This window comes from Cervus canadensis, chromosome X, assembly GCF_019320065.1.
Source record: "Cervus canadensis isolate Bull #8, Minnesota chromosome X, ASM1932006v1, whole genome shotgun sequence".
NCBI classification, from domain to species: domain Eukaryota; kingdom Metazoa; phylum Chordata; class Mammalia; order Artiodactyla; family Cervidae; genus Cervus; species Cervus canadensis.
Genome location: NC_057419.1, coordinates 22,854,315 through 22,867,471, shown reverse-complemented (window position 1 = coordinate 22,867,471; position 13,157 = coordinate 22,854,315). Strand labels below are relative to the sequence as shown.

The following is a 13,157-nucleotide window of genomic DNA, read 5'->3' as shown; positions in this document are numbered from 1 at the left end:
AGAAGACCACGTCCGCACAGAGTGAGCCAACAGTGGGGCGTTTCACTCTGGGTGGGGGGCTTGGACATTGGAGTTTGCCTGGTGAATGAAGGAGCTGTGAGTAGTGACTTCTGGGTGCTGTTGAATTGCTTTTTATTGAGGTAAAGATCTTTGGCTGATTTTGTAGTACTGGACATTTCTCTTTGTTTGCTCATATACAGGGTAAAATAGAGACACTAAATTATTTGATTTTCTAAGAGTTTGCTAGTAATAGGTGATCTGGTTTCTCTCTGTGAGTTGTTCATATTTGTCTACCTAAAAGCAGAAGTCTGTCATTTTCCAAACACAAAATAAAATTCCCTAAATAAGCCACAGGACAAGTAAGGCTTCCAATGTGTCATATGTCTTCCATATTCCTGTTTCTTCTTGCAAAAAAAAATTTTAAGGGACAAGTTGATGATATCTATAAAATATATCCCTCTATGTCTTTTTCTGTCAGCTCTAACATAATATTTTCACAATTACATAAAAGGAAAATAGCATGAAAAGAAGGAAACACACTGTTTTAACACACTATTTTAAGAGTAGGAGGACTTCTTGAAAAGTTTTTTGAATGGTGTCTGTTGCTTGCCTAGAAGGACATGAGTGCAGGCAGCAGTTGGCTAAAATAAAAAATATATTCATCTGCAATGGATTGAAAGAATTTTCCTATTGAAAGATATCTTAAATTTGCTGATTATTCTCATCACTGGATGTCACTGATCTGAGTTGTGAAAAGTAAAAATCAGAATTAAGAATTTATATACAAAATTCAGATGGTGACTCTTCATTTGGGAAATGAGTAAAAGCTTGATGAAACATACATTGGAAAAGTCTTGGTGATGGCCTCTCTGGCTCCATCAGATGAGGGCCTGGAGATGGGCCCCTTAAAGGTTAGTGACCTGTAAACTACTCATTGCACTGCTGAGTGCCCCCCAAATCCTTTGCTTACTTGTTTCTCAAAATGGAAATAGCTCTCTTATTCCTCTGCTTATAGAAGCTCTTTGCAATAATTGCTATAATAATAACAACTCAAAGTTAAAGAATACCAAGAAACAAATAGAAATTGTCCTTAATTCTATAATCCAGGAATAACCGTAGTCAACATTTTATATGCATCTTCTAGACTCTGATCCTGAATGTGCATGTAGCACACATCACTCTTCATACAATAATGAGGTCATATTAAATGTCACTAGTTTTTAAAATTTAATATATTATGAATTCCCCATTTCTGTCAGAGAGCTGTGTGATCATTCATTGTCAAGATGCACCACCATCTATTGAACCACTCCCTGTGTGATAACCGTTTAGGTTGCTTCCAGATTTTTGCTATTAAAAATAACATTTTGTATATGCATTATTGTACCTTCTCTGATTATTTCCTTTGACTGAATTTTTAAAAGAGGAACTTCCAGATTATAGTGTGACTTAATTCTGGTTGTTTTTGTTTTAAATGAAAATAACCCAAGTAAGTATATGATTAAAAAAAATTCCAACAGAACAAAACCAAGACTGTCTCAATCCCATACTTAACTTTACTTCCCAGTGGAAATCCCCCATAAGAGCTTTCTGTGCACCCTTCTAAAAGTATAAAATCTTTTCATTGTGGTAAAATATATATAACATGACACCACTTTATTCCTTTTTGAGTGTACAGTTCAGTAGTGTTAAATACACTCACATTGCTATACAACCATCATCACCATCTATCTCCAAAAATTTTACATCTTCCCAAACTGAAAACTTTGTGCTTATTAAATGCTAACTCCCAGTTCCCCCTCCACTTAGCAGTTACCTTTCTACTTTCTTTCTTTTTCTTTGACTACTCGTGTGACTGGAATTATAAAATAATTGTCCATTTGTGGTTTATTTCATTCAGCATAATGTCTTCAAGGTTCATCCATGTGCCTGAATTTCCTTCCTCTTTAAGGCCGAATAATACTCCATTGTATTGGTAAATCACAGTTGTTTTAACTATCCCTCTGTTGCTTCCCTAGTGGCTCAAAGGGTAAAGAACCTGCCTGCAATGCAGGAGACCCCTGTTCGATCCCTGAGTCGGGAAGATCCCCTGGAGAAGGAAATGGCAACCCACTCCAGTGTTCTTGCCTGGAGAATCCCATGGACAGAGGAGCCTGGCAGGCTACAGTCCATAGGGTCACACAGAGTTGGACATAACTGAAGCGACTTAGCACACACACACACATCCTTCCACTGATAAACATTTAGGTTGTTTCCATCTTTTTACTACTGTGAATAATGCTACAATGAACACTGCTATACTGATCCCTCCTGTCAGTGTTTTGGGGATATATCCCCAGGAGTAGAATCACTGGATCATCTGGTAATTCTCTTTTTAATATTAGAGGGAACCTCCATACTGTTTTCCACAGTGACTGCAGCATTTTACATTCCCACCAGCAATGCACAAGAGTTCCAGTCTCTCCATTTGCTTGCCAACACTTGTGATTTTCTGTTTGTTTTTCTTTTTTACTAATGGCCATCCTATTGGGTATGAAGTAGTGTCTCATTGTGGTTAGGATTGGTGTTTAACATGTATTCGTGTTGTCTATCACTAAAAGGAAAGGATATTATTCTTCTCATCTTAGAATGATGAGTTGAGAAAAAAGTCTTCTGAGAATCCCTATGAACCAGCAGATCAGGTACATGATCCCAAGAGACTGTAAAATTGCTTCAAGGAAGAATTAGTTCCCCCTGTTTCTGTGGCTCCTGCAGAACAGATGAGCAGAGAGTTTTGGTGGTTGCTGAGCTTCAGAGGTTTAAGGGTGACAGGTTTATGAAGAGTGGATTCAAAGCCATTCTTTTGAGGAAAGATGAATTTCTCTTTTGTGCTATTTTAATTCTATCTAAAATTTTTTATTGGAGTATAGTTTCTTTACAGTGTTGTGTTAGTTTCTGCTCTACAGCAAAGTGAATCAGCTGTATGTGTGTATATATATACATATATATATGTATATATATATATCCTCTCTTTTTTTGGATTTCCTTACCATTTATGTCACCACAGAGCATTAAGTCAAGTTCCCTGTGCTATACAGTAGGTTCTCATTAGTTGTCTGTTTTATGCATAATAGTATATATATGCCAATCCCAATTCATCCCACTCCTCCTCCCCCACCATACTATTTTAATTCTAAATGATAGTACTTGTTTCATCTTACGTTGTGGGGAAAGCAGTTTTATGATTGATTTTTCTCTCTTCACGTTCTGCTCTGGAATTCCTTGGGGACAAGAGATGAAAGTCCTTCCTTTTGCACATCATTTGCCAACATGTTCATTTGCTTCAGTGGACATTCTTCAGTGGGGTGGGCTGAGGTATCTGTAAGTATTTCATCATGCCCTGTTGTGTTCATGTATTAACAATTATTTCATAATATTTATAGTCCTAGAGTTTGCAGATACTTTTGGTTCCTGAAGTTCAAGGTTTTAAAATTTTCTGTGTGGCCGTTAAAATGATCATGTTTCAGTACCTAGCTTGTCTTTTTCTCTCAGAGATTCTCACTAGTTGTTAAATGATGTTCTAAGCAACTAGATTTCAGTGGGATGGATTAAGTGTAATGCTCTATGAAAGGGCTTCCCTGGTGGTTCAGACAGTAAAGAATCTTCCTGCAATGCAGGAGACCTGGGTTTGATCCCTGGGTTGGGAAAATCCCCTGGAGAAGGAAATGGCTACCCACTCCAGTATTCTTGTCTGGGAAATCCCATGGACAGAGGAGCCTGGCGGGCTACCGTCCATGGGGTCACACAGAGTTGGACACGACTGAGCAACTAACATTTTCACTCTGGAGGCTTCTCTGGTGGCTCAGATGGTAAAGAATCTGCCTGCAATGGAGAAGACCCAGGTTCAATCCCTGGGTGGGGAAGATCCCCTGGAAAAGGGAATGGCTAACCACTCTAGTATTCTTGCAACTTTAAAACAAGCCATTCATCTTACTTTGCATGGTGGTCTGTCTTTGCTTACATATAAAGAATTTAGATCACAGATATCATTCAGTTAGTCAGCAACCTTTTTTGTAGTTTTCTGTGGCATCCAAGGCCATTTAATAGGTGTGAGATGAGGTACCATTACACGCCAGTCAGGATGGCTGCTATCCAAAAGTCTACAAGCAATAAATGCTGGAGAGGGTGTGGAGAAAAGGGAACCCTCTTACACTGTTGGTGGGAATGCAAACTAGTACAGCTGCTATGGAGAACAGTGTGGAGATTTCTTAAAAAACTGGAAATAGAACTGCCATATGACCCAGCAATCCCACTTCTGGGCATACACACCTGAGGAAACCAGATCTGAAAGAGACACGTGCACCCCAATGTTCATCGCAGCACTGTTTATAATAGCCAGGACATGGAAGCAACCTAGATGTCCATCAGCAGATGAATGGATAAGGAAGCTGTGGTACATATACACCATGGAATATTACTCAGCCATTAAAAAGAATTCATTTGAATCAGTTCTAATGAGATGGATGAAACTGGAGCCCATTATACAGAGTGAAGTAAGCCAGAAAGATAAAGACCAATACAGTATACTAACGCATATACATGGAATTTAGAAAGATGGTAACGATAATCCTATATGCAAAACAGAAAAAGAGAAACAGATGTACAGAACAGACTTTTGGACTCTGTGGGAGAAGGCGAGGGTGGGATGTTTCGAGAGAACAGCCTCGAAACATGTATATTATCTAGGGTGCAACAGATCACCAGCCCAGGCTGGATGCATGAGACAAGTGCTCGGGCCTGGTGCACTGGGAAGACCCAGAGGAATCGGGTGGAGAGGGAGGTGGGAGGGGGGATCGGGATGGGGAATACATGTAACTCCATGGCTGATTCATGTCAATGTATGACAAAAACCACTACAATATTGTAAAGTAATTAGCCTCCAACTAATAAAAATAAGTGGAAGAAAAACTAAAAAAAAAAAAGATGTTCTCACTGAAAAAATAAAAAAATAAAAGGTGTGAGATGAAGGAAAAAAAAGTATGAGATGACAGCCTTATTCTCAACTCAGACTCCTAATGTCAGAGGCCAGATCCTGAGTTAACACATACCCATAAATGCTCTAGAAACACATGGAAGCATAATTATAATAACCCCTACTTACACCTCTAATAGAGATTTCTCTCTCTCTAAACTTGGGCTGCAAAATGAACAATTTACAAATGAAGAGTTTTCCAGTATTGCCTTAAAAGCCAGTTATTCATCAAAGGACCATGGTTAAGTCATTTCACAAGTGGCCTGTGACTCAGGAGTGTCACCCCAATTAAACTCATCCTTGAATTTCTAGGAAGAAAATAAAGCAATATTTGGAAAATCGAAGACAGATATTTGGGGGTCTCTATCATTTAGAAGCTATATTTCTGTGTTGCTCATTTAAGCTGAGGATATTAGAAGTGATAAAGATGGATTTACTGCCTCATTTTCTTTTTCTTCTTTCACTTACTAAGCATTTTCACCCGCCAGTGATTTTAATATGTTTTGCTCCATTTGTGTTGGTAGCATCTGCTCAGTCTGTTCTTTTTATTTTGATTTCTTCGTTGGATTTCTCATTTTTTCTCTTCACCAGAGGCAGCTTTTCTGAAACTTCTTGGGTACCTTTTCTAGACTGTTAATAAAAATTGATAAGATATAAAATGACAAGACTTTAGATCCTAGAATTGTCCAAATATGTCCTCTTGGGACAGTGCCTAGCACTGTCTAGTTACTGCACTGGGAGAGCTAGATACAGTTTATGTCTTATATGTCTCAATTTTAGATTTAGTTTCTTTTGCTTCAAATCCCAGTATTCTCTCTGCATTCAGGTGTTGTTAGCAGCAGAGAAAGTAGACTTGCTCAGAATTTAGCATTCTGTTTTTTCAAGTGATGTGAATACAGATACTACTACATTTGACTCAGAAGAGGCTGAAATGTTACGAAGATGGTAACTCTGTGCCCATGCATGGATGTAATCTGCCTAAGCAATGCATGTCATGTTGTTGACTTGCAACATAGAGGTGAGCAGAGCGTAATTAATTCTTACAGTGCTTATAGTCAAGTGTTATAGGATCTCTGACATTTTGGTATAATTTTTGCATTCATTGCCCAAGAGTTCAAGCAATTCCAGGTTTTTCTGACTAGAGCCTTCAGTCATAGGTCGTTAGGCAGGAGAGGAGAAAAGTGGTCCAGGTAAGAGAGGACAGGGGGTCTTGAGAAAATTCATGAGAAAGCAAAAGACATACAGCTGGGTCAGGGAGACATCACAGTACTAAAGTGGTTTAATAGGGCCACAGAGCAGTGTGTTTGTGTGAAGCCCAACCCTGACATTAGTCTGAAAATTCTGTGTGAAATGAAGATCTAACATGGGTTGATGATCTTGTCATGAAACTGAATGACTAGAAAGAGGAAGGGGTACTCTAAGAGGTGATGACAGAAAGCAGCGAATGAAGATAGTCAGGAAACTAGAACTCAGGGGATGATTTGGGAGTGTGGAGTAGTGTCAGTCCTTGTGACAGAGAGAAGGATAAACAGAGTTGGGGAGGAAATGAAGAATTATGTTGGGGTTAATGGTTGACCATTCTCTGGTCCCATTGATGGATGAAAAAAAGGGAGTCCCCTTTAATTTGAGACATGGTGGCCAGCTTGGAAAAAAGAGAGAAGTAGCTTCCCAGTGCTAGTGGTAAAGAACACGCCTGCCAATGCAGGAGATGTAAGAGATGTGGGATCGATCCCTGGGTGGGGAAGATCCCCTGGAGAAGGTCATGGAAACCCACTCCAGTGTTCTTGCCTGGAGAATTCCATGGACAGAGGAGCCTGACAGGCTACAGTCCATAGGGTCACAAACAGTCAGACATGACTAAAGCAACTTCACATGCATGCACAACCAACAGTGAGCGCTGATAATTCTTCCTTGTCCTATGATGGGAACGGTGTGGAAATCTTCCCCTGAAAGTCCCTGTAGAATTGGCTAGATGATCATCTGAAGATCACCTGTCTGAAAGAGATTAAGTATAGTAACTTGGGAGTAGGGAATAGGTTATAAACTCCAGAAGTACCATCACTGGCCTCTGTCCTCCTTTGTCAAATCTTCCGTGAATCTGTATTGTTTTTTCTGTGCCAAGCCTATAGGGAGTCTTTGTGGAAGGCACAAAGAGGAATTGCTGCTCTCGGGAACTCAAATGTGGAGAGCACTGAAATGAACGTTCTCCATTGTAACAGAAAAGGACAAGGGATTTCTAAAGACCAGAAAATGCATCAGTTGGATATTTTGCTGTGCACATTGTCTTCTCCACACCCTCTTAAAAAAAATATGCCTTTAGAAAATAGCATATAACCACAAAAAGTGCCGTTTAAGAAAGCACATGATTAAAGTAGGTGATTTCATGGTTTTTTTCCTTCTTTTTAAAAAAATTATTCATTTTTAATCAAAGGATATTTGCTTTACAATATTGTGTTGGTTTCTACCATACATCAACATGAATCAGCCATAAATATACATATGTCCCCTCCCTCTTGAACCTCCCTCCCACCCCTCTAGGTTGTCACAGAGCACTCATTTAAGCTCCCTGAGTCACACAGCAAATTCCCACTGGCTATCTATTTCACATGTGATAGTGTATATGTTTCCATGCTACTCTCTGCATTTTTCTCACCCTCTCCTTCTCTCTCTATGTCCATAAGTCTGTTCTCTATGTCTGCATCTCCATTGCTGCCCTGCAAATAGATTCATCAGTACCAACTTTCTGGATTCCATATGTATGTGTTAATATATGATATTTGTTTTTCTCTTTCCAACTTATTTCATCATATAATAGACTCTAGGTCCATCCGCCTCCTTAGAACTGACTCAGATCTATTCCTTTGTATGACTGAGTACTTTACCAACAAAGGTCCATCTAGTCAAGGCTATGGTTTTTCCAGTAGTCATGTATGGGTATGAGAGTTGGACTGTAAAGAAAGCTGAGCGCAGAAGAATTGATGCTTTTGAACTGTGGTGTTGGAGAAGACTCCTGAGAGTCCCTTGGACTGCAAGGAGATCCAACCAGTCCATCCTAAAGGAAATCTGTCCTGAATATTCATTGGAAGGACTGATGTTGAAGCTGAAACTCCAATACTTTGGCCATGTGATGCCAAGAGCTGACTCATTTGAAAAGACCTTGATACTGGGAAAGATTGAGGGCAGGAGGAGTAGGGGACGACAGAGGATGAGATGGTTGGATGGCATCACCGACTCAATGGACGTGAGTTTGGGTAAACTCCGGGAGTTGGTGATGGATAGGGAGGCCTGGCATGCTTCAGTTCATGGGGTTGCAAAGAGTCGGACAAGACTAAGCGACTGAACTTGACTGAACTGAATATTCTGTTGTATACCACAGCTTCTTTATCCATTCATCTGGTTGATGTACATCTAAGTTGCTTCCATGTCCTAGCTATTGTAAACTGTGCTGCAATGAACATTGGGGTACATGTCTTTTTCAACTGTGGTTTTCTCAGGGTATGTGCCCAGTACTAGGATTGTTGGGTCATATGTTAGTTTTATCCCTAGTTTTTTTTAAAGGAATCTGCATTCTGTCCCCCTTAGTGGCTGTGTCAATTTACATTCCCACAAACAGTATGAGAGGGTTCCCTTTTCTCCACACCCTCTCCAGCATGTATTGCTTGTAGATTTTTTGATGATGGTCATTCTGAGCAGTGTGAGGTGATATCTCATTGTAGTTTTTATTTGCATTTCTCTAATAATGAGCAATGTTGAGTGCATCTTTTCATGTGTTTATTAGCCATTTGTATGTCTTCTTTGGAGAAGCGTCTGTTTAGGTCTTCTGCTCACTTTTTGATGGGTTATTTGTTTTTTCTGATATTGAATTGCATGAGCTGCTGGTATATTTTGGAGATTAATCACTTGTCAGTGGTTTCATTTGCTATTATTTTCTCCCATTCTGAGGGTTGTCTTATCACATTGTTTATAGATTCATTTGCTGTGGAAAAGTTTTAATGTTTAATTAGGTCCAATTTGTTTGTTTTGGACTTTATTTCCATTACTCTGGGAGGTGAGTCATAGAGGATCTTGCTGTGATTTATGTCATATGGTGTTCTGCCTGTATTTTTCTTTAAGAATTTTATAGCTTCTGGTCTTACATTTAGGTCTTTAATCCATTTTGAGTTTATCTCTGTGTATGGTGTTAGGAAGTGTTCTAATTTCATTCTTTTACATGTAACTGTCCAGTTTTCCCAGCACTGCTTATTGAAGAGACCATCTTTTCCCCATTGTATATTCTTGCCTCCTTTGTCAAAGATAAGGTGCCCATAGGTGCATGGGTTTATCTCTTGACTTTCCATCTTGTTCCATTGGTCTATATTTCTGTTTTTGTCCCAGTTCCATACCATCTTGATGACCGTAGCTTTGTAGTGTAGTCTGAAGTCAGGAAGGTTGATTCCTCCAGGTCCATTCTTCTTGCTCATTATTGCTTTGGCTATTCAGGGTCTTTTGTGTTCCCATACGAATTGTGAAATTTTTTGTTCTAGTTCTATGAAAAATGCCTTTGATAATTTGATAGGGATTGCATTGAACCTGTAGTTTGCTTTTGGTAGTATAGTCATTTTCACAGTGACTATACTATATTGACTCTTCCAACCCAGGAACATGGAATATCTCTCCATCTGTTTATGTCATCTTTGATTTTTTTCATCAGTGTCTTATAGATTTCGGTATATAGCTCTTTTGTCTCCTCATGAGTGTTAGTTGCTCAGTCCTGTCTGACCCTTTGTGACCCCATGGACTGTGGCCTACCAGCCTCCTCTGTTCATGGGATTCTCCAGGTAAGAATACTGGAGTGGGCAGCCATTCCCTTCTCTGGGGGATCTTCCTGACCCAGGGATTGAACCTGGGACTCCTGTATTTTAGGTGGATTCCTTACCATCTGAGCCACCAGGGTGGCTTAGGTAGATTTATTCCTAAGTATTTTATGCTTTATGTTGCAATAACAAATGGAATGAATTCCTTAATTTCTCTTTCTTATTTTTCATTGCTATACATTCCTATATATTCCTAGTGTATAGGAACTCAAGTGATTTCTGTGCATTGATTTTGTGTCCTGCGACTTTACTAAATTCACTGATCAGCTCTAGTAATTTTCTGATAATATCTTTAGGGTTTTATATGTATAGTATCATGTTATCTGCAAACAGTGAGAGTTTTACTTGTTCTTTTCAAATCTGAATTCATTTTTTTTTTCTTTTTCTTTTCCAATTGCCATGGCTAGGACTTCCAAAACTATGTTGAATGATAGTGGTGAGAGTGGGCACCCTTGTCTTATTCCTGATCTTAGAGGAAATGCTTTTAGTTTTTCACCATTGAGAATAGTGTTTGCTGTGGGTTTATCATATATGGCATTTATTATGTTGAGGTAGATTCCTTCTATGTCCATTTTAAAGAGTTTTTAAATCATAAATGGGGTGCTGAATTTTGTCAAACCCTTTTTCTGCATCTGAGATTATCGTATGGTTTTTATCTTTCAATTTGTTAATATGGTGTATCACATTGATTGATTTGCACATATAGAGGAATCCTGCATCTCCAGGATAAACCCAATTTGATCATGGTGTATGATATTTTAAATGTGTTTTTGGATTCTGTTAACTAGAATTTTGTTGAGTACTTTTGCATCTCTGTTCATCAGTGATATTGTCCTGTAGTTTTCTTTTTGTGTGATGTCCTTATCTGATTTTGGTATCAGGGTAATGGTGGCCTCGTAGAATTGAGTTTAAAAGTGTTCCTTCCTCTGCAATTTTTTGGAAGAGTTTGAAAAGTATAGGCATTAGCTCATCTCTAAACATTTGATAGATTTCACCTGTGAAGTCATCTGGTCCTGGGTGTTTGAGTTTTGGGAGATTTTTAATCCGTTTCAGTGCTTCTCATTGGCTTGTTCATATTTTCTGCTTCTTCCTGGTTCAGTCTTAGAAGGTTGAACTTTTCTAAGAATCTGTCTGTTTCTTCCAGGTTGTCCATTTTGTTGGCATATGCAGTTGCTCGTAATAATCTCTTATGATCCTTTATATTTCTATGTTGTTTGCTATAACCTCTCCTTTTTCATTTATAATTTTGTTGATTTGATTCCTCTCCCTTTTTTTCTTGATGAGTCTGGCTAATGGTTTGTCAATTTTATCTTCTCAAAGAACCAAATTTTAGTTTTATTAATCTTTATTATTGTTTCCTTCATTTCTTTTTCATTATTTCCGCTCTGATCTTTACAATTTCTTTCCTTCTACTAACTTTGGGGGGTTTTGTTCTTTTTCCATTTGTTTTAGGTGTAAAGTTAGGTTGTCTATTCAATGTTTTTCTTGTTTCTTGAGGTAAGATTATATTGCTATAAACTTCCCTCCTAGAACTGCTTTTGCTACATCCCATAGGTTTTGAGTCATTGTATTTTCATTGTCATTTGTGTCTAGGAATTTTTTGATTTCCCTTTTTATTTCTTCAGTAACCTGTTGGTTATTTAGAAATGTATTGTTTAATCTCTATGTGTTTGTGTTTGTTTGTTTTTTTTTTTACAGTTTTTTTCCTTGTAGTTGATATCTAGTCTCATGGCATTGTGGTCAGAAAAGATGCTTGATATGATTTCAATTTTCTTATATTTACTGAGGCTTGATTTGTGACACAGTGACAGATGTGGTCTATCTTAGAGAATGTTCCACGTACACTAGAGAAGAAAGTATATTCTTCCATATTTGAATGGAAAGTCCTGAAGGTATCGATTAGGTTCATCTGGTCTAATGTGTCATTTAAGGCTTCTGTTTCCTTATTAATTTTCTGTTTTGATGATCTATCCATTGGTGTTAGTGGGATGTTAACGCCCCACTACTATTACTGTGTTACTGTCAGTTTCTCCTTTTATGTCTGTTAGTGTTGGCCTTTTGTATTGAGGTGCTCTTATGTTGGATGCATAAATATTTAAGATTGTTATATTTTCTTCTTGGATTGATCCCTTGATCATTATGTAGTGTCCTTCTTTATCTCTTCTAATATTCTTTATCTTAAGGTATATTTTGTCTGATATAAGAATTGCTATTTTGGCTTACTTTTGATTTCCATTTGCATGGAATATCTTTTTCCATCCTCTCACCTTCATTCCGTATGTGTCTCTGGGTCTGAAGTGAGTTCTCTTATAGACAGCATATATATGGGTCTTGTTTTTGTATCCATTCAGCCCGTCTATGTCCTTTGGTTGGAGCATTTAATCAATTTACATTTAAAGTAATTATTGATATATGTGTTCCTATTGACATTTTCTTAATTGTTTTAGGTTTGTTTTTGTAGGTCTTTTCCTTCTCTTGTGTTTCCTGCCTATAGAAGTCCCTTCAACACTTGTTGTAAAGCTGGTTTGCTGATGCTAAATTCTCTTAACTTTTGCTCATCTGTAAAGATTTTGATTCCTCCATCAATTTTGAATGAGATTCTTTCTGGGTAGAGTAATCCTGGTTGTAGATTTTTCCCTTTCAGGACTTTAAATATATCCTGCCATTCCCTTCTGGCCTGTAGGGTTTCTGCTGAAAGATCAACTGTTAATCATATGGAGTTTCTCCTCTATGTTACTTGTTGCTTTTCCCTTGCTGCTTTTAATATTCTTTGTGTTTAATCTTTGTTCATTTGATTAGTATGTGTCTTGGCATGTTTCTCCTTGGCTTTATCCTGTATTGGACTCTGTGTGCTTCTTGGACTTGATTGACTATTTCTTTTCCCAGGTTAGGGAAGTTTTCAACTATAATCTCTTCAAAAATTTTCTCATATGCTTGCTTTTTCTATTCTTCTTCTGGGACCTCTTTAATTTGAATGTTGGTGTGTTTAATTTCCCAGAGGTCTCTGAGACTATCCTGATTTCTTTTCATTCTTTTTCCTTTATTCTTTTTTTTCTTTTTTTTTTTATTTATTTTTTCAGTGGGTTTTGTCATACATTCACATGAATCAGCAATAGATGTTTTACACGATTCCTCCCATCCGATCCCCCCTCCCACCTCCTCTCCACCCGATTCCTCTGGGTCTTCCCAGTGCACCAGGCCCGAGCACTTGTCTCATGCATCCCACCTGGGCTGGTGATCTGTTTCACCATAGATAGTATACATGCTGTTCTTTTGAAACATCCCACCCTCAC

The 13,157-nt window shown here is 38.2% G+C and overlaps 1 protein-coding gene across 6 annotated transcripts in view; it reads left to right on the top strand.

The window, feature by feature from the left end:
- Positions 1-13,157, top strand: part of SH3KBP1 (SH3 domain containing kinase binding protein 1) — a 329,446-nt gene that overhangs the window by 198,878 nt on the left and 117,411 nt on the right. Inside the window, exon 1 of one of the 6 annotated variants that reach the window (XM_043459438.1) lies at positions 3,295-3,360. The exons of the other annotated variants lie outside the window; for them this stretch is intronic. Coding sequence (XP_043315373.1) covers positions 3,310-3,360 — 51 coding nt within the window. The 5' untranslated portion in view covers positions 3,295-3,309. Of the gene's footprint in view, positions 1-3,294; positions 3,361-13,157 lie in introns of those variants that run through there. 6 annotated transcript variants of the gene reach the window in all.